This window comes from Aplosporella prunicola, assembly GCF_010093885.1.
Source record: "Aplosporella prunicola CBS 121167 unplaced genomic scaffold K452scaffold_81, whole genome shotgun sequence".
Classification (NCBI taxonomy): Eukaryota; Fungi; Ascomycota; class Dothideomycetes; order Botryosphaeriales; family Aplosporellaceae; genus Aplosporella; species Aplosporella prunicola.
This window is the reverse complement of record NW_022983609.1, coordinates 16891-36434: the sequence shown is the minus strand read 5'-3', so window position 1 is coordinate 36434 and position 19544 is coordinate 16891. Positions and strand designations below refer to the sequence as shown.

Below are 19544 nucleotides of genomic sequence, written 5' to 3'. Positions count from 1 at the left end.
CATGGCCGGCAAGGATTACTGGCTGATGAAGAGCTCTATAATGTGAGTAAGACCGTGGTCTGGCTAATAGCGATGGCAGTGCATGCTTATTCTCGCCACCACCTGTCTTTTGGGTAGTTCCGCAAGTGAGCCTAAACCCATGAGCTGGTTCCCACTCTCACCCGTCCTAGGAGCATGTGTTTTTGACCGTTTGCGTCTTTCCTTACCGACGCTACGCTAGATGCTGACCCCTTCTTCCATGGATCAGTTATGATATCAAGAACCGACGTCTCTAACCTCCCACATGCCGTTTCCCTTCTTCGGCATTCGCCGCCGCAGACATACACCAAAATGTCTTTGTGTCAGTCACACTGGCGAGAAAGCAAATAGATGGTCAAGGAGAGGTCTGGCCAAGTCCAAGCTTCGCCATGCATCATCTGCATATACGGCCATGGACCACATGGTGCGGACGTGTGCGGGTGCCGAGCTCGCCCTGTGTTGACGAAATGCGGACCAGTGTTTTCGATGGCATGGTGCGAGATGTGGAATTTGAGTTTGAGCCTTGATTGTGATTACCCACCGTTGGAGCATCAGCTTACGTGCAGAGCCGCTTAGTTAGTCAACAACCGACCGAAGAGTTTCTGTAGTTTACCATATCAGTTACTAAGTAGTGAAGGATGCCAGTGGCAGTGTGGCAAAGAGTGGGACTATACCCAGTGATGGAACGAAGGCTGTTGTGGCGGAGGTGTGCTCTTTTTATAGAGAAAGGAAGCCTCCAAGCCGTTGGCCTGATTCCGATTATAATGCCATGTTAAGGCCTCATACCTTGAAGATTGTGTAGCTGGATGGTTTGATGACTTTTTGGGCGCGGAGTATTTGTCGTTGAACCGATTGCGCCCGGTGCGCTCGGTGCCCTGACAATGGTGACGTCGGTCTAAAATGCCCCGAAAGCGCGTCGTGAGACACCAACACCACGACACCTTTCTTGCTCTGGGTGATCTCCACCAAACAGCTCGGACGCCATGTGGCTCCTTACTTACCTTCGTCTGAAGCTCACTGTGACCTTCTATCGCCTCGCACTCCGCCTAAAAAGCCGAAGATGGATGCCTCTTTCGACGCCGGACTCAGTCCTGCGCGTCCCGTCCAGCGACCCTTCATACACTAAAGACATCAAAGTCCACGTCTACAACCCTCCCGCAAGTTCCCAGCCTATACCAGTCCTCATCAATCTTCACGGCAGCGGTTTTGTCTTCCCTCTTCACGGCTCCGACGACGCATACTGCCGGCACATCGCGCAGCGCACCGGTCACACCGTCCTCGACATGCAATACCGTCTCGCACCCGAATATACATTCCCAGCACCTCTGCATGACCTCACTGATGTGGTGAGACACGTCCTCGCGCGTCCGGACGCGTACGACACCACGCGCATCTCTCTCAGCGGCTTCAGCGCCGGAGCGAACGCCGTACTCGCGATCGCGGCGGACCGCCACGCGTTTCCGGCAGGCACGTTCCGCGCGGTGTTAGCGTTCTACCCACCAACAAACTTAGCGATTGATCCTGCTGAGAAGCAGGCACCGGACACGTCAGGAAGGCCGATTCCACCAAGTATGGCGAGGCTGTTCGATAGTTGCTATATCCCGCCCGGCACAAATAAGAGGGATCCGCGGCTCTCCCCGAGCTTTGCGGAGCCGGAGGCTTTTCCGGATAGCGTGATGGTGTTGACGGGGGCGCAAGACGGGCTGGCTCTGGAAGCGGAGGCGTTGGCGGGAAAGGTTGAGGGCGTGCCCGGAAAGAAGGTCGTGAGGAAGAGGTTCGAGGGAGTAGGACACGCGTGGGACAAGGTGAGGGCGAAGGAGGGGTCGGTGTATGAGAAGGCGCGGACAGAGTCATACGCTTTGGCTGTTGAGATATTGATGGAGTAAAGACTGGTTTTAAAAAGACGGACATGGAAGGAGTCTATGTGGTGGAGCTGCTTCCGTCGTGGTTTGGATGCAGACACCCTAATCCGCACTTTTGGTACCTACGCACTACGCTCAGATCAACTCTGCGGATCCGCACCGTTCCACAAAATACACCAGTCACGCCCAATGCAATATCACATCCGGCGCTGGAGCTCAACTCTGCTGATGAACATTTGGCAAAAGTTGTTCTACTCTTTCTTCCCCTGCTTGTTCTTCGAATCATTGCATTGCCGATATTGGTCGAAGTGTTTGACCGCAGAACGATACAGCCGTGGCACAGAATCCGGTGCAGCCTGTCACGTCTCTGCCATATCAAACTGAAAACGAAGCTCATGGAGAACACTAGGATGTATACATAAAAAGAAGCACGGCGAGAGGTAGCAAGCTGAATAGCCGCTCACGGAAAACAATTATCCGATACTGTTAACCGGACTGGTCGGAATGTACGTAGGATCAACAAGGTTCTTTGGGGCGGCGGATCGGGATCGTTCCGGAGCGAATTAAGGATGGGCTGATGCATGACGCGTGGCTTGGCCGTATGGCGGCCGGGTTCGTAGCACCGTTGATGCGACAAGCATGCATACTTTTAAATGGGGGTGAGGCTGAGCAGTGGTACTATTTTCGCAGGTCAGTATCACTCTCTATACTATGCATCTGCCCACCATACCTGAATTGTGACCGTGCGAGGAAAGGATAGTAACTTAACAGTACTCGCGTGCATGTCCGAAAGAACAAGAAAACATTATACAGATACCGTAGCGATGCGTTAACTCAATGAGTGGGATCTCATGTTAGGCGCAGCAATTTCACGTGGGGCAGCAACAGGCAAGTCTTCCGAGCTGACAATTTTTAGACAAAAAAAGCTGATTCCCTGGTGTTTGGCCCCCAAGACTGAGAATAGCTACTTAGTTATATTCTTGCATGAACAAAGGTTTTATAAAATGGAAGAACTTTCAGTCTTCATCGCGGTACCGGCTTTTACTCTAATCCCATTATGAGTTCACCTACGCTACCAGATTATTATACCGTTTACCAGGGAGTCTGGACCAATTCGGCTCATGGCGGTCGAGTCTTTGGTGCCACGCTAACTTTAAATCGGAGAGACGGCGCCCTCCTGGTTGCATTTATCGCGCTTTTTGTCACCTTGGTTGGAACAAGCTTTTGGAGACTCGTTTGCTACGCTTTTCACTACTATCGATCAACCGAACTCCCTCGAGACGGCCTTCACCACCAAGTTCAGGCGACCTTCAGAAATTCTGCCAACGGAGCAAGCGGTATATGGGGTCTCATCTCAATTCTTAGAGCTTGGAGAAAGGAATCGACCTCAAAGCAGCCATATCGCCAGGTCCTGCCGCCTATAGCCATCTCACTATTCATTGTTTGCGCTTTCGCTACGGCCTCAGGGTTCTCTTCCCGTATATCTTCAGCTATTGGTAACGAAGTACTCATCCGAAGCGATAATTGCGGAATAATAATGCCAGATAACCGGACAATCCTCGACCTAGCTACTGTCATAGGCCCGTACTCCCAACAGCGTGGCAAGGCTCACGCGAATTATGCATCGCAATGCTATAACTCTACCAATCCAGAGACCTGCAACATATACGTCAGAGACAGGCTCGATGTAGAAGTTATTAGAAACGCTAGTTGCCCATTCGGCGATGTCTGCACCAGACCGAACAACTCTCTCGTTTTGGATTCCGGCCTCGTTAGTCTAAGCGACGATTTAGGCGTCAACTTTCCACCGGCAAGGCACTTTTCTCTCCGATACAAAGCTCAATGTTCTCCCCTGAAGGTTGGGCCGTACCAAACGTTCCACAATTACACAGACGAGAGTGGTGTGACTACCTATGCAAGATACCATTACGGCCAGAATAACCTTTGGCGCCACAACTACACTTATGAGTATCGGGCCAATACCACCGAATTAAACCTGGCTCCGGCCCCGGATTACACAATCAGGTAAGATAGCAAAGAGCCTTCGATGGAACACCAAGTAACAGTTGCAGTGTAATGAGTGCTTCTCAATATAACGGCACATTCAAGGGCACAAGTTCAGTTTTCTACCCGATTCCAGAGCTCGATTATCCAAACGCCGACCTCGATCTCTACTTCCTATCGGCCAACGAGATCGGATTCGCACAAGAGGTCAAGGATGACTGGTACTCAGCTCAGCAGCCCAGCTTGACGCGCTCGAACATGCAACTAGGCGACGAGAAGCTACACACGTACAAGCAAGATACACCAGTGTCTGTGCTGGCTTGCACGTCGCAGAAACAGTGGTGCATTAGCAAGGACAGGTGCACGCAGCTTTTGAGCAACCACGATGCGGCGATCACAGCGGGCGACATGGCAGGCGACGAGGCGGCACTGGCGTTATTCAAATGGCTCGCCTGGGCGACGGTGCAGAGCGGGCCGAGCATTAGCATGGCAGTCTCTACGCTGGGCTCACAGGCTTTGATGGCCCGCGACAAAATGTTCGGAAGCATCCAGGGCCCTCTACCTGACAACCAATGGCAAATAGAGGTCGAAGATTGGTTCAACGTCGTCCTGGCTAACATGCAAGCTACGTACGTCGACGTCGCCACAGGTCCGGCTGAAGAGTCTGCTGTGCGGTTGTTGAAGCGTCCAAGCAATAAGGAGGAAAAGTTTCTTTGTCTGAATCAGGTAATTTTAGCCCATCAGCGGCACATATCGTAACATCACTAATTAAACTGTGAAACAGAAAATCCGTAGTACTGCCTATACCAATATCTCCGTCTTCGGCCTCGTCATAATTCTATCACTTGGTACCATTATCATCCTACTCTCGACCTTTACGGAACCCCTGATCGCCTTCATTTTACGGCGCCGTCGGGCAGATACTTATGCCCATCTTGAATGGGGTGTAAATGAGACTTTACAACTCCAGCGACTGGCCCATGAGGGTATAGGGATAGGGCGATGGAAAAATTGCAGTGATTCAGTACCTATAACGGAGAAAGGAGATGACTTGGGCGTGTTAGACTTGGATCAGAGGGAGCATGTAAGATTGAAGGCGCCGGTGGCCGGATGGGAGAAAGAGGTGGTGGCAAGAGTGGACAGTGTAGGGAGTGAAGAAAGCGGAGAAAGTAAGTGTGAAAAGGGAGAGGCTGGGAGTGAGGGTGGCGAAAGCCCGAGATGCATAAGGCCATGCTCTGATGAGATACGACGGGATGAGGAAGCGTAAGAGCTTGAGGGCAAGTAACGTGGGATACTGTCAACTGGTCCGACAACAAAGGTGAGACAGGCTTCCCGGTCATCTGTTCGGTTCAGGCGGGTTGGAAATCGCCTAACACATCTACCACCATATTCTCCTTTTGTATTTGTGTTTCTTTCTGTCTACCATGCAGTTTCCACCTCGTACGTGCTTCATCATACGCAATCATGGTTTCGGCTCAGGTATATGCTACTGCGGAACACATTGCCTCGTTGGATCTCGCTAGAGGACTGTGGTTTCCTGTACCACGGTATGTATAGAATATCCTTTAATAGTGAGATACCAACCTCCAGGGTCTCAGGTGCCAATATTTTCTTTACGCAGAGCCGTCAAAAAATCATGAACGCAAGACAATTGAACAGGTTGGTTTCAATAAAAGCTTTAGGAAGCTATTATGTATTGACTAAACGTTAATCATGAGCAGAGAATCTACGATCTCGAAAACCAAGCAATTAGCGTCGCAAGTCCTCCCTCTAAACCCAAGACCGCACCCTTGAACACGACATAGCCACAATCTCACGCCACATTAACCCAGCCTATTTTCGCAACGCAACCTTACGCTTCTTCTCCACTACCCACGCAAACGTCAACAGCGCCGCCGAAACCATTTCCGCCGTCCCCGCAAACACCAGTCCATGCCACCAGTGGTTATTACTCCCGATCAGTGCCTCCGCAATCGGCGTGCCGACCAGCGAGGCGAGTCCGACTGGCAGGCACGCGATGCCAAGGCGGGCGCCAGTGGAACCGACGTGCGGGTCAAGCGCGCAGACGGTGGGGAAGTAGAGAGATACGACTTGCGGTGAGAAGGGCGTTAGCTTTTGAGGTTACCGAAAGAAGAGCTGGGGATACGCACCTGAGCCGGAGAAGAAGCCGTAGAGGATGCTCACGATGATGATGCCGGCGGGGTTGGTGGCGGCACCAAGAGCGAAGACAACGGCGCTGGCAGCAGCGGTGCAGGGGACGTAGAGCTCCAATGTGCCGTAGTGGTCAGCAAGCCAATTCGGAATTGTCCGGCCGAAGACGCTTGAGAGGTTGATGATTGAGAGGAGCCAGGCTGCGAGGCCGGGAGAAATGCCGTGTTCGAGGGCGAAGGACTGGATTGCGAACCTGTGGGGTAAGGTCAGATGCGCGTTCCTTGATGAGTGCGAACACCGTTCCACCTGGCGAATACATACATCGGGAAGTACAGGCCGAGGCAGACGATGAAGCCACTCGAGATGATAGCCAGGTATGCCGGATCTCGAAGGAGCTCAGGAATGCTCCGTGGCTTGTCCTCTTTCTCCGCGGCCTCTTCTGCGCTGATACCGGCTGGATCCTTTTCCGTGACCGCAGCCGTCACATCCTCAGTACTGGAGGCTTCTTCTTTCACCTTCGTCTCGGCCTCTGTTGTCTTGGGTTGCGATACGAGCAGGTTAGCAGACAGGATGCATGCGAGAGCGATGAACGCGCTCACGCGAACCGTCCAGGCAAAGCCGAGGCTACTCGCCGTGAGTTTGCTGGTCAGGATCGAGAACGTGAAACCTCCGAGCGATGTTCCGGTCGTGATGATGCCCATCGCGAGGGAACGGCGCCGGGTGAAGTGTTTTGACACGATACCTGACACAGGGAGGTAGGCGAAGCCGAGGCCGGCACCCATGCCAATGCTGTGGTGTGTATGTGGTCAGAAGAGTTTGCTATGGTAAGGCATTTGATTTCGCTTACCCCTGGGCTAAGAGGATTGGTGCGTATTGTCCTGGTTTGCAGAGACTGAGCATGAAAAACGTGAAGATGAAAAGGACGGAACCGCCTCCGACAGTGAGGCGCCATTGGCCGGCATCAAGGAGCAGACCGCCAAAGACGCCCAAGCTGGCGGTAAAAGTACATTAGCGTTTGCTATCATGGAAGTACTTCTTCAGGAACACCCACAAGAACTCCAGGAAGAGTTGCAAGCTTCCAATCCATGAGATGGTCGATTCCGAATAGGTCTGCAGGTACATTCAGTGGTCGGAAAGATTGCGCGCAACCGACGATAAATGACTCACTTTCAGCCATTGGTCCTCGTAGAAGGTCTGGTAGCTCCCGAATGCTGAGATGGCGCCGACCATAGAGAACTGGAATAGCCATGCTCCCAGGACAGCCGACCAACCTCTTAGCCCTCCGTCAACATTGTGAAAGAAGCTGCCGGACTTGGGCGCCGATAAGATCTCAACTTCGTGCTGGTCTGTCGACTCCTTGCTTCTCGACGCGGACGGCATTGTTTCTTGGAACTGGAAGAACGTGTCGTAGGTTCCGCTGAGAGAAAAAGAGGCGTCGAGAAGAGAACAGTGATTAAAGGCGCAAGCAAAAAGAAAGGTGATGCATGCAGCAAGAAAGGGGTGACACGGGAAATCTTGGCTGGGATCTGTTCCAGAACATCGCGATAAGGACCAAAAGAATACCCAAAATGGAAAGAGGGCGATTACTGTGCAACTATGCGGCTTTTTTTTAGCCTCCTAAGGGCCGCGATACCTCTCCCTCGTCCGCTTGGCACGGCATCAGAGCGCGTCGTTATCTCTGCATCAGCTGATTTCAGCACAACGATAGGCGATGGTGCAGTAGGCCACGCACATTCCGCGTTCTACACCGGCCCAGACTCCTATAGTATGCATACACTCTCTAAACCCCAGCTCCCCGGGCGTATCGGATCCATCCGAGTCGGTGTCGGCCGCAGATCTGGTGAGCCGTAGAGCTGTTGAGCCGCTTTTTTACCCCCAACCCCGCAGATTCGTGACCCCGAGTGATTTGCATGGATCTCACGGACGTGGCTTCGAAATGAGAAAATGAGCCGATAGCAACTTCCTGCCGATTCACTTTTTCCTTATCATTGCTCCAGCTTCACTTGACGATTGAGATCTTACAGAGGTCATCTATAGAATGACATATTGATCTTGATCACTACGCATGTTGTAAGTAATACAGCCTTGCAAGATGCTAAAAATTTGCTTTTGTCATCTTAGAAGCAGTCTAAAAAATTAATCTATCAACATCTGCTCTTTATCTACCTTGATTAGATAGTAAGCTAATATACAGTAGTAATATGACCAGAAATTGCCCCACTACGGCCAAGTAGAGAATAGTCAGCGCTTACCAGCCCAGCCGTAAAGGGGACGAGGAGCGGTCGAATAAGTCCCGACTGGTATGCGTGCAGTATACTTGCAGCACACGCGCAGCTCTGAAAGTAGCCGGAATAACCATTTCACAGTAAGACTAACATCCTTGCTACGCAGGTCTCTGACATATCTCATTATGACTTATTCTGATTGCTGTCCGGCCGACGGTTGACATTTAATCTAGATCAGAGCATGTCCATAACCCTGCACACATGCGCGACATGCGTAGGACCGGCAACTGCCAAAAAAAAAAAAAAAAAAAAAAAAAAAAAAAAAAAGGAAGAAAGATGGTGAACGCAGTATAGCTCTGTCAGAGACAAGACCACTGAATGCGCGTCATATCCCGGCAATTCAACAGGCAGCAAGCCAACCAGGAAGCTCTTAATCAGAACTGCATGCCCTGAAGATGCAGTATGTATGCCTTCGGATGTGGGAAGACGCCGTAGCTAACCTAGTCAGAATGGCCATCCGCTGGGGGCCAGCAATGCCTTTCGCTACAGGTGGAACAATGCGGGCTGTTGGCCGCGATACAGAGGCTGAAACGGACGGAGTGGTCTAGATCCCATGCCTGATGAGACTGAAGAACATGGTGCAGTAGTTGCCTGATTTGTGAAATGCAAAGCCAAAAGTATCGCCGCAAGAAGCAGGTGGTGATGGCCGGGATCTAAAGGTAAGTTGTAAACTCAGCCCGCGTCCCGGTATATATTGAACGTTCGTCCTCAATAGCTTCTTCATCCTTAGTTTTTTCATTTCAACATCGGATCTGGACAAAGTTCCTCAACTACACCAATATGCTCACCGCCCCCTTCCTTGTTTCTGATCCAAAGCCTTCAATCGAGGCAGCGCAGGCGCTGACTCCCACCCAGACAGCGTTTGGCACCGCTCCTGTACCCTGGTCTCCTTCAGCATCGTCATACGGCTCCGCAGACGCATCCGATGAGGAGAGCTCGTCTTCAGACACGCCATGGACGTCGGTGGCCAGCTCTGTGGTCTGTACCCCAAACCGCGAGTCTCACGACGACCCCTACAGCGCGTACTGCCTGCCCGCGGACGGGCAAGAGAAGCTTCGGCTCGACCAGCAGCACGTCTTCATCCGGGAACATATCTGCGGCGGGCGTTTAATCCTCGATGACAGCGTGACGCTCAAGGAGGGCGCGCTCGTTCTCGACCTCGGCACCGGGTCGGGCGCCTGGGCGGCTGACATGGCTCGCCGCGTGCCTGCTGGTGTCAAGATCCAGGGCTTCGATATCAGCAACCGTCTCTTCCCGCCGGACTCGCACAACGTGGCTTTTGCCACTGGCAACGTCCTGGATTTGCCTACTTACCTGGAGTCCCGCGTCGCGCTTGCCCACCAGCGTCTCCTTATCTACGCGCTTCGGCGCCACGAGTGGAGCCATGCTATTGCCTCCATCAAGAACACTCTCGTTCCTGGCGAGGGAGTCGTCCAACTCACTGAAGTCTTCACTCCTTCCGGGAACCCTGGTGCCGCGCAAGAAAAGTTTCAAACCCTGCTTTCCGCGTACGTTTACTGGCCGTTCATCTCATATCCTGCTGACTGACTTGCTCTTGCAGCATCGGGCGCCGGCGCCAACTCCTTCTCGACTGCGGCGAGCAGCTCCCTACTCTCCTTGACCAAGCCGGCTTCGCAGACGTCACTAAAAAGGCAATCAAGGTTCGTCTGGGCAGCGCTGGCGGCGTGCAGGGCATGGAAGCAGCCGCATGCCGCATCGGCGCCTTCCGCGGCATGCGCGACAGCGTCTTGCTGGACGGCGGGTACGGCGTTGTGAGCTGCGCGGAAGGCTTCGACGAGCTGCTCGACCGCGTGGTGGCTGAGTGGGAGACTAATGAGTGCTATGCCGTTTACTACACCATCACTGCGCGGCGCCCGGCTTTGGGGTTTGTGGCTCCGCCTGAGTCGCTCAGTATGCCTGAGGTCTTTGACTTCCATGCCCGGCACAATGGCCATTGGCCTTTTTACCGCTATGCTGAGGACGACACTGTGCAGCAGGTCTCGTACAAGACGCTTGCGGCTGCTGTTCAGCGTGCTGCGAAGTTTGTCCTTGCTGCTGCTGCTGGCGAGGGAGACTTGCCCGTCGCTGTTCTCGCTGTCGCGGGTATGTCACTTTTCCCCTTTTCTTCCACCACTTACTGATTAACCCTGAGACTCCATCACCTTTATCACGACCATGCTCGGCTTCTTTAGAGCAGGAGTCAAGGTATGTACCGAACACGGGTCTCCTCAATTTTGTCTCACCTTCCCCCTAGGCCTTCTTCATCTCGCCCCGCAATTCCGCCGGCGCTACATCCCACCTCCTGCAAAAGACAGGCTCCCAATGCCTCCTCGTCAGCAGCGACGAGGGTATGCAGCAGCTTGCCGAAGCAGCCATCGAGCAGGACAAGCTTTCCGTGTTGGTGAAGCCGATGCCGACGTATGAGCAGCTCTTCAAAGACACTCGAGAAGCATCAGTCCCACTGCTCGGCAGCTACGACGTCGACGCCGTGGCTCTAATACTGCACTCGTCGGGCTCGACGAATTTCCCCAAGCCGATCCCGCTCACGCACCGCAACCTCATCGAGTGGGGACGCGGAGCCCACGGGGAGCGGAATTTCGAAGGCGAGGTTCTCGGCGGCCACAGCTTGGCGTTTTTCCACGCCATGGGAGTGTGAGTAGACAAGGCACAAGGCACAGCAAACGCACCATTGCATGAACTGATCAAGTTCTCCAGAATCGCACCCCTCTGGTGCGCCAGCACAGGCATGCAGCTCGCCGTCTTCGCGCCGCGCAGCCCGCCCACGCGGCCTACGCCCGAATCCGTCTACACCGCCACCGTAGCCACGCAATGCACGTACGTCTTCTGCGTGCCCAGCCACATTGAGCGCTGGGCCAGCATGCCCGAAACGCACGCCTACCTAGCACAGCAGCTCAAAGCGCTAGCATACTGCGGCGCGCCCCTCGGCGCCGACGCTGGCTCCCTCCTCTCCGCCAAAGGCGTGAATCTGCAGCCGTACTTCGCCGCTACCGAGACGGGCGGCATGTCGCTGTTTCTGCCGGGCGAGCGGTCGCGCGCGCAAAATGGCGGCTGGACGCGCTTCCGCGTCGCGCCGCACTGTCGTGTAAGGGTTGTACCGCGGAGAGGAGAGGGGTCGGAGGAGGAGGGGGATGGGCTCGCGGAGCTGGTGTTCTTGCGGGGGCCGAGACACACGCCGTCGGTGTTCAACACAGAGTTTGCGGGCGAGCCGGCGTACACGACTGGCGATCTCGTGGTGCCCGAGACGGAGGACGGGGTTCCGTATTTCCGGTTCTACGGGCGCGAGGACGACCAGCTGCTCCTGTCGACGGGGGAGAAGACGAACCCGGCACCGATTGAGGCAGCCCTCTTACAGGACGCGAACGTGGGCGGCGTGGTGCTCTTCGGCGACGGGAAGCAGCAGAACGGGGCGCTGGTGCAGGCGTCGGCCGCGTACCTGTCCCGGGAAGAAAAAGAAGAAGAAGACGGCACACTCACGCGCGACGAGAAACTCGCCCGTTTCCGCACCGCCATTGCGCCCGCCCTGGCTAATGCGAATGCGCTCGCGCCCTCGCACAGCTTCATCTTCCCCGAGCTCGTGCTGCGCGCCGACCACGGCCCGTTTGAGCTCACGGCTAAGGGGACGGTGCGCCGCCGCCACACGCTGCACGCGTTTGCGCGCGACATCGAGCAGGCCTACGCCGAGGTGGAGCGGTCCACGCTGCCGGCGCTGCGCGGCCCCCTGCCGGGTGCTTGGTCCCTGAATAACACGGCGGATTTCGTCGCGGCGGTTGTGCGCGAGGTTGTGGGCGAGGGCGTGCCGCCTGATGCCGATATCTTCGCGTATGGCGCTGATAGCCTGCAGGCGACGTGGGTGCGGAATGCGCTTTTGCGCGCGCTGAGGGAGGCGGGGTTTAGGACGAGGGAGATTCCGGCCGAGTTTGTGAGTTCCATTGTCTTGTCTTTGATGTATGTCTCTTGGCTGACACGGTATTTTCTTTGTAGGTCTTCCATTTCCCAAGCATCCAGCAGCTGTCGGCCTTCCTTTTCGGCTACAGCTTCTCGCACAACGCAGCAGAAGCAGCAGCAACAGAAGAAGACGCGCAAGCGGTCGTCTGGCCCGAGCTAGGCCGCCCAGGCGAGACCATCGTCAAGCTGCGCGAGGGCGAGAACCCGCTCATCGTCATCCACGGCGCGGGCGGCACCATCCACGCCTTCCCGCCGCTGCAGGAGAAGTTCCGGAGCGGGCTGTGGGCCATCCAAGGTGCGCACAATACATGCCAAACCCACCTCGCAGCCAACACTAACGCAACCAGTAACGCCCGACACGCCGCTCACCTCGCTCGAGGCCCTCGTCGCCTTCTACCACGCGGCCATCAAGCGCGCCCAGCCCCGCGGCCCGTACCGCCTCTCGGCCTTCAGCGCCACGTCCATTGTCGCCCTCGCGCTGGCCAAGCGCCTCGAAGCCGACGGCGACGCTGTCGCGCAGCTCGCGCTGCTGGACCACGTGCCGGGCTTCTACGCGTGTCCGTTCTACGGCATCGACGCGGGCATGCTGCAGGATGAGGCGCGCCTGAGAGCGTTTTACGGCATGTGCTGTGAGGGCATCTGCGACTTGCTGAGGCGGGACGGCGGGGGCAGGGTGCCGCGGCGGCACCAGCTGGCAAGGGAGCTGGTGAGTTGTTGTTTGCTGGTTGCTGTTTGACTGACAATGACGGCTGGTGATGCAGGCGGATGCCTTCGCCGGCAAGCCCGACGTCCCCGCCTTCTCGGCCACGTACTGGCGCACCGTCGAGCACTTCCTCTCCCTCATGGTATGCACGCGCCCCTTCCTTTCCACACAACGCAGATTCCTCACTAATCGCCACGCCACTTCGGGCAGCTCGCGTTCATGCTGCGGCCATCCTTCCCCGGCATTCCCGCCCCGCCGCCCGGCGCCCCTGCTATGTCCGCCTTCCTGGCCTGGCAGCGCGAGCTCAAGGCCCCGGTGTCGCTGTACCTCGCCACCTCGGGCATGGCGACGACAGTGCCCGCCGCGTACAGGGCCGCGTGGGCCGATATGGGCGCTAGGCAGGCTTGGCCGGATGCCAGGGTCTATGAGATCGAAGGTGGGCATTTCGATATCCTCGGGAATAATCGCTTGGTCGCGTTGTTGCAGGAGGAGTGGCGGGCTTGATGAGCGAGTATCTGTTGCTGTCAAGCGCGATTTTTTACCGTTATGCGAAATAGAAAATGCCATAAGCTGTCCCTGTAGAGTAGAGATTACTTTTTGTCTGCCTACGAGCTTGCGTCCTGCCTATGCGTGAATGGGTGGCGTCGTAGTTGAAGCTGTGCCCAGAGAATTGCCTGCTGTATGCTGAATATGGCTTTTCAAGCCGTTGCCTAGCTGAAAACGCCCGAAACGAAGATGCTTCTACATGGTGCTACTAGGACTAATCGTAAGATGGCTAAGCTCAGGATCAATAATCGCGTGGAGGCGCGGAGAAGGCTCAAGGTTCGGAAGGTGCCTGACAGTGACCGGGTTTGTCTGTCATGAACTAGGTTATGTTCTTATTATTTTATTGCGAAACAGAAACTTGATAGCGAGTGGCAGGCTAACGAGTGAGATTCTTCCTCTGCTTCCATCACAGAGTTTTTTCTCGTTATTTACTTTGCTTTTTGTCGTGTCGTTTCAACTACATGCTACACCCCCTGCTACATCCCGAAAGTGAGCACCTAGCTGCTCTGCTCAACTAGTTCATGTATATAAACCTCGCTTCTAGTCTTTTCGATTCAGCCGCAGTTTCGTCTTCACTCATACTATTTATTCAAGCATACCAATGTCAAGGAAAAGTACACGATACATATGACAGAATCCGAACGCTTCAGATATAAGGAGTTTTGAAATAGGAAACCAGAGAATTCCCTTCTACAGAAACGCCACCAACGTTCCTCTTTAATCAAGCATACAGCTTCCCTACGACAGGAGGACTAATCACCATACTGCTAAATGAGATATGTCCCACACCATCCCGTCCCTCACCTTTTTTCACAACCCCCCAACTTACAAGCGAGACCGCCGCATCCACATCCTCCTTCGGCGGGTGACAGGCGGCACTGATAGCAGCACTACAGCTACTCGCCAACGGCATTTCAGCCGGATACTTTCTAAACCCCAGCAACACACCACCAATGACAATTAAACTCCCGACGATTGTTGTGAAGATAATCGCTACAGGGGAGTACCCGCAAGTCGTGATACTCCGTTTTGTATCGGTTTTTCTTTCCTCGTTGACGATGATGACGCTGACCATGAACAGGCTTTGAGAAGCCAACCAGTGCAGGAGCCCGCTCATGATCGTGAGAGGCAGTGCGTAGCGGTATGGAAGTTGTAGCCAGTACGTGCTGCGCTGGTCGCCGGATGGTGAGGTCACGCGCAATCCTTTCGGGGAGCGGAAGTAGCTGGACCATTCGTGCGCGACTAGCATGCAAGTGTACAGCGCGTTGAAGCAAAGGTACAGGTATGATAGCACGGCCTGGGGGATGTTGGCCACGATAATGCCTCCGGTTATGGACATGGTCGTTCGCAGAAGGTTGTTTCCGTTCAAGGTGCCAAAGCCGGTTTTCCATAATGCTTTTAATTTGGTGGGTTGGCCGACCATGGCTTGTTTGATGAAAACGGCTGCGCAAATGATTGCGATGAAGTAGCTGTTTGTCTTAGCTTTGGGGTTAAAAAAGTGCTTTACGAAACTTACAGAATGTACGTCATGGCCCAACGCGTTTTACTGGCTGCTCGCACCCATCTCCGCCTTTCAGGTTCGTATCTCTCAGGATCGACATTCAGATGCTTTGGATCTCTGTATCCATGCAACGACATCCATTCCCACTCCTTCTCTATTAGTTTCTTCGAGTGCAAACATCGTCCTTTGGTTTCGGGATCAGGGTGATCGAGGAAGGAGCTCATGGCGTCGCCAATCGTGACCAGGTAATTATCTCTCGCCTTCCATATCATCAACAATATGCAAGAAGCTTTGATGAAGTTGCACACTATCACCGCAATGGCAATGCTGAGGCTGAACTGCAGTCGGCACTGCTCAACAACGACCTCCGCCAAGCAGTACTTCACGGGACTGCCGTATGGCGCCCATAAGTTTTTGTCTGGTATCTCGCCTTCTTTGTCAATGTCGCAATTCGCAACGGACCTGGAAGGGCATCTCCAACCGCTCGAGGGATAGTCGTCCGGGCGACTTTGGAAAGGCGGCACTTGGTCATTGTAGTTCAACTCCGCTGACCCGCCAGTGCCAAGAGATGTCCAGTTGTAAAATTGCTTTGAGTTGGGCTTGAGTTTAAACCACTGAGGCTTCCAGTGTGATGGGTCTCTCCAGATGACATTGTCCTGAACAAGCAACACATCGCCTAGGTTTGAGATGTACTGACCGGAGTACGCAGATAGGCATTGCTCAGTAGTCAAATTGCGGGGTTTGCTTGCGTTTGAGCCGATGAATTTTTCTCGCAGAACTGAAGACTCATTAACAAGATTGTTAAGCTTACGGGTCTCAACGTCCATGAAGCCAGTTGTGTTGTAGACGTCTCCGTTTAAAAACCCTGGCGTCACTGGAAGGACTTTGTAGTCATTTGCTTGCACTCGAGAGAAGATGACCGAGTTGAAACTATAACACATTAGCAAGGTATGCCATGCCTACTTCCAGAAGGGGAACGCACAGCAAATGAAGTGGTACAGAACTAAGAAAAAGCAGTATCCAAAGCATGGCTCTGCTTTTTCCTATGTGAGCCAAGTTGCGTATATTTGGCACACCCAAATGGAGCCATTTCTTCTTGTTGTGCGCCTTGACGAGCTCTTCTCGTGTCGGAGAACTAAGGACCTGCATGGAAAAGTTGCTGCAGCCCAGGAGAATTGTACTAAGCGCGTTGATGGCGAAATGTATCCATCGGCTCGTCTCCTTGGTCGCATTGCAGCTACCCTCGAAGATGGTTTGTAGTCCATCCTCCTCTTCGCGCAACTTGCTCCGCTTTGTTATCATTATCGTCAGTGTTATATTGACGACAAGGACAAGAACTGCGATGAATGCTGCTGCAATGGCGCTAACCCTCCAACCGGATATTTTGCCATCACGGCGCCTATCGCACTCAAGGCTTGTAAGGTCCGTATTTGACCGGGCTACATCATGCGTGTCTGTCGCTGGTGTTTTTGTTATCGCAGCGTCGGTTTCCGAAGTTCCTGTGCCAATGCATCTATCCGCCGATCAGTCGCGGTTACCGGCCCAAGATGTCGGCATCACTTACTCGGAGTAATCGGGCAGCTCAACATCATCGCTCCAGCTATCCAAACGCTCATAAGGCCTCCGTGCGCTACGCGAAGCCATGGCCCATCGGATCCTCGTGGTAATACGACATAAAAGAGTTGCGGAGAGGAAGGCGTAGCGCCGTAGGAGTACGGCAGGGTGTCAGCAACAATCTATTTATGGACATGTAGCGCAGCAGCCAAAGCAATGAGACCGGTACTATTTCGGCAGCTTAAAGACAGGCGTGACAGGCAGCAACGTGGGGGCTGGAAGTTGGGCGCGAATCATTGATCTGCAGGGTCAATGCTGGCACCCGCCAGGGCCCAGATCAGATCCTCCGGCCCAAGCGCTGTCAACTGCTCAGGTTTCAGCGCTGCTGCTGTGGTTATGCGCAAAAAAAAAAGATGTTCCAGAACAGCTGTTCAAGGCGTGATAGGCCTGCATGACACCATGCAATTTCCAGGGAGGCCAATTGTTCCATCGGAGTGGTTGGGTATGACGTCAATTGTGTGCGGGGAAACGCCCTGAAACCTGGAGGTTCTTTGAGGCATCGTCACACCAGCTCTGCTGACTACACTTTCAACCCCATCATCACATTCCAGTTCTGATCACGTACGAATAGTGCATCGCCAGTCTGGTATAGGCCGTGCTACACGACAGTCGACCCCTGGACGCGCCGACATGGAAGGATCCATCTCTTTCGAACAAGCCGACCAGACTTGAGGCTTCTGCCTCATCCCGTGTCTGTAACGTCCGCCGTAAACGTACCCCTCCGCTTGATATCGGCCCTCTCGATGCGTTCTCTGGTCTGGGAGGATGAAGTGGTTGGCCATACTGGAGGATGTTGGAAGAGAGACGCAACCACTTTGACAGGTAGCCGCCAACCTGCCGCAGCAAGAGCATGAACTCATCCCGTCTATGCCAGCAACTCAGCCGCTCTTCATAAGCCCTGCCAGCGAACGGCCTTCCATCGAAGAAAGAGATCCTCTTCAACACCAACATCCGTTGTGGTCTAGTGGCTAGGATTTGCCGCTCTCAGCACAAGAGCATTGCTATAACGCAGTACCGGCAAGGCCGGGGTTCGATTCCCCGCAACGGAATACTCTTTTGATGGTGTTCAGAGGGTGGCAGACGGTAGGGCGGTTGATATACAAATTTTTTGGTGGTGTTGGTATTGCGGTGGCCCGTGCACGAGACAGATTTTTCCGCACCACTCCGGCCGGCTTCTGTATTTCTTGGCAGTGATGATTTCGTTTTGAGAGACGGACATAGAGAGGTAAGATTTTTACATTGAGTTGTAGAGCATCGCTGGTAAAATTCCTAGGGCGAGCTTAGAGGGCGGTCCTGAAGTTATCCGGAGTTAAGAGAGAGAAACACTGAACTTCAATTGGATACAGAATACTTCAAGCCGTGGCAAACTAGGATCCAGCAGCTGTGTGAATGATGTCTCGACACTATCACAGGGCTTTTCTTCCCACTACATTTGAAGATACCATGGCTGCTGCCTTTTCGTCCTCCTACCGTACGTAACTCAGGGCGAAGGATAATAATTATATCATGCAGAGCTTACGGGACTAACAAAGCAATTTAATACTACATACGTGCTCAGATCTTGAGCTGTATGTATGGATAAACCGACTCACTGGCGAGCAAAATGCAAACTCAATGGGCCTTACGCTCTAGCCTCCCCACTTTAACTGCAAGAAGCAACATCCAAAGCAAATCCCTACGAGTCTCGATCAATAACATCTGTAAGTAACAAAACAATGCTCAAGAGAAGCCCGGGAAGAGCTATGGCCGCCTCGCGTCGGCGCCTCGGCCCGAAAATGCAAACACGCACTGAAGCCTCAACACCAACCTTTCAACTAACAAAAAAGAACAACTGCGCAAGCACAAAAAAATAGGCTGGCTGTGCTGGGAATCGAACCCAGAATAAGACGGCCACAACGTCTCGTGATACCTAGTGCTGTTAGTTGGTTGTTGAAGCTTGGATTATTCAGAGATGCTTACCATTTCACCACACAACCAAATTTGGTACTGGTTCTTTCGCAGTTTAACACTATGATCCCCAATCACACAGCAGAAGTATTGATTAGGATGTACTTCACAAGTTGAATGCATTGTGCTGAATGGTAAGCTGACACTCATGTCTGGGATACAGACTCTTTTTGGTGCATCACCAGGCCAACTTTATAGACCGTAGACTGAAAGGTCCTCATCCATCCCCGGAAGTGCCCACACCTCACCATCCTTGCTATTAAACACATCCAACTTCCTCACACCGCGACTTTCGAACCCAAGACTCCGAAACATTGCTCTCGATGACTCATTACTCGGGTAAAAGAGTCCCAGCACCGCATCTATCCCCAAAATTTCTTTGGCGTACTTCAGCAAGCCCTTTGATGCTTCTTTGGCGTACCCCTTTCGTGTTTCTTCTGGCACAATTGCGAATCCGAGATCCGGAGCCGTGTATGTCTCGCCAAGCAGCAGTGACACAGATCCAATCATCTTGCAAGACTGGAGCTTCTGCTGGATGGAGATGTCTCCAGAGACTTTGGAGCTGTTGGCACCGTCTGGTTTTAAACTGACAAGATACGTGCCGTAGCCGTTGCGGACATGCTCGTCGATGAAAAGTGTTGCGAGCCGTTTGCGAGCAGCTTCGCGCGTTGTGATGTGAGTGCTCTTGCCACAGAGAGAAGCTATGAACTCCGGAGTGTTGTAAAGGTATACTAGGAAATCGCAGTGCGCGTCTTTCGAGGGGTCGAAGTATGATAGGTAGAGACGAGGAGTCTCGATGTAGAAATTCGGGTCGGTCATTGTGTTCTTCTTCTGTTGACGCTGATGGGTTAGTTGATTATCATGAAAAAGGCGGATGGTATGCTTAAGTACAGTCAAAAGCTGACAAAGAGTGTATCAGCATGCAAAGTAACCGAAGGTGCGGCACG

At 53.5% G+C, this 19544-nt stretch overlaps 7 protein-coding genes and 1 non-coding gene across 8 annotated transcripts; 5 read left to right on the top strand and 3 right to left on the bottom strand.

The window, feature by feature from the left end:
• Window positions 1-1001: 1001 nt before the first annotated feature.
• K452DRAFT_313749 (uncharacterized protein) lies at window positions 1002-1904 on the top strand (the record flags this gene model as incomplete). The annotated part of the gene is made up of 1 exon (XM_033543690.1): window positions 1002-1904. The coding sequence occupies one exon, from the start codon at window positions 1002-1004 to the stop codon at window positions 1902-1904; it is 903 nt and encodes a 300-aa protein (XP_033391473.1).
• Window positions 1905-2580: 676 nt separating this feature from the next.
• Window positions 2581-5356, top strand: K452DRAFT_362977 (uncharacterized protein). The gene is made up of 4 exons (XM_033546544.1): window positions 2581-2768; window positions 2834-3905; window positions 3953-4610; window positions 4669-5356. Exons 2-4 carry the CDS (start codon window positions 2938-2940, stop codon window positions 5149-5151), a joined length of 2109 nt encoding a protein of 702 aa, XP_033391472.1. The 5' UTR covers window positions 2581-2768; window positions 2834-2937; the 3' UTR covers window positions 5152-5356.
• Window positions 5357-5561: 205 nt separating this feature from the next.
• K452DRAFT_292977 (uncharacterized protein) lies at window positions 5562-7526 on the bottom strand. The gene is made up of 6 exons (XM_033541477.1): window positions 7203-7526; window positions 7087-7145; window positions 6883-7026; window positions 6357-6824; window positions 6035-6288; window positions 5562-5974 (listed from the first exon to the last, which is right to left on the bottom strand). Exons 1-6 carry the CDS (start codon window positions 7413-7415, stop codon window positions 5718-5720), a joined length of 1395 nt encoding a protein of 464 aa, XP_033391471.1. The 5' UTR covers window positions 7416-7526; the 3' UTR covers window positions 5562-5717.
• Window positions 7527-9100: 1574 nt separating this feature from the next.
• Window positions 9101-10461, top strand: K452DRAFT_238790 (uncharacterized protein; the record flags this gene model as incomplete). Its single annotated transcript, XM_033537678.1, has 2 exons — window positions 9101-9828; window positions 9882-10461. The coding sequence occupies 2 exons, from the start codon at window positions 9101-9103 to the stop codon at window positions 10459-10461; spliced, it is 1308 nt and encodes a 435-aa protein (XP_033391470.1).
• A 1-nt stretch (window position 10462) lies between these two features.
• Window positions 10463-13115, top strand: K452DRAFT_164934 (uncharacterized protein). The gene is made up of 5 exons (XM_033535708.1): window positions 10463-10525; window positions 10575-10972; window positions 11036-12260; window positions 12323-12581; window positions 12634-13115. The coding sequence occupies exons 1-5, from the start codon at window positions 10496-10498 to the stop codon at window positions 13020-13022; spliced, it is 2301 nt and encodes a 766-aa protein (XP_033391469.1). The 5' UTR covers window positions 10463-10495; the 3' UTR covers window positions 13023-13115.
• Window positions 13116-14256: 1141 nt separating this feature from the next.
• On the bottom strand, window positions 14257-16065 carry K452DRAFT_238773 (uncharacterized protein; the record flags this gene model as incomplete). The annotated part of the gene is made up of 3 exons (XM_033537677.1): window positions 14257-15004; window positions 15052-15966; window positions 16019-16065. 3 exons carry the CDS (start codon window positions 16063-16065, stop codon window positions 14257-14259), a joined length of 1710 nt encoding a protein of 569 aa, XP_033391468.1.
• Window positions 16066-17600: 1535 nt separating this feature from the next.
• Window positions 17601-17699, top strand: K452DRAFT_t186. Its single transcript has one exon. It is a non-coding gene; the product is annotated as a tRNA-Glu (tRNA).
• A 1022-nt stretch (window positions 17700-18721) lies between these two features.
• On the bottom strand, window positions 18722-19440 carry K452DRAFT_292971 (uncharacterized protein). The gene has a single exon (XM_033541476.1). It carries the CDS (start codon window positions 19414-19416, stop codon window positions 18790-18792), a length of 627 nt encoding a protein of 208 aa, XP_033391467.1. The 5' UTR covers window positions 19417-19440; the 3' UTR covers window positions 18722-18789.
• Window positions 19441-19544: the final 104 nt, after the last annotated feature.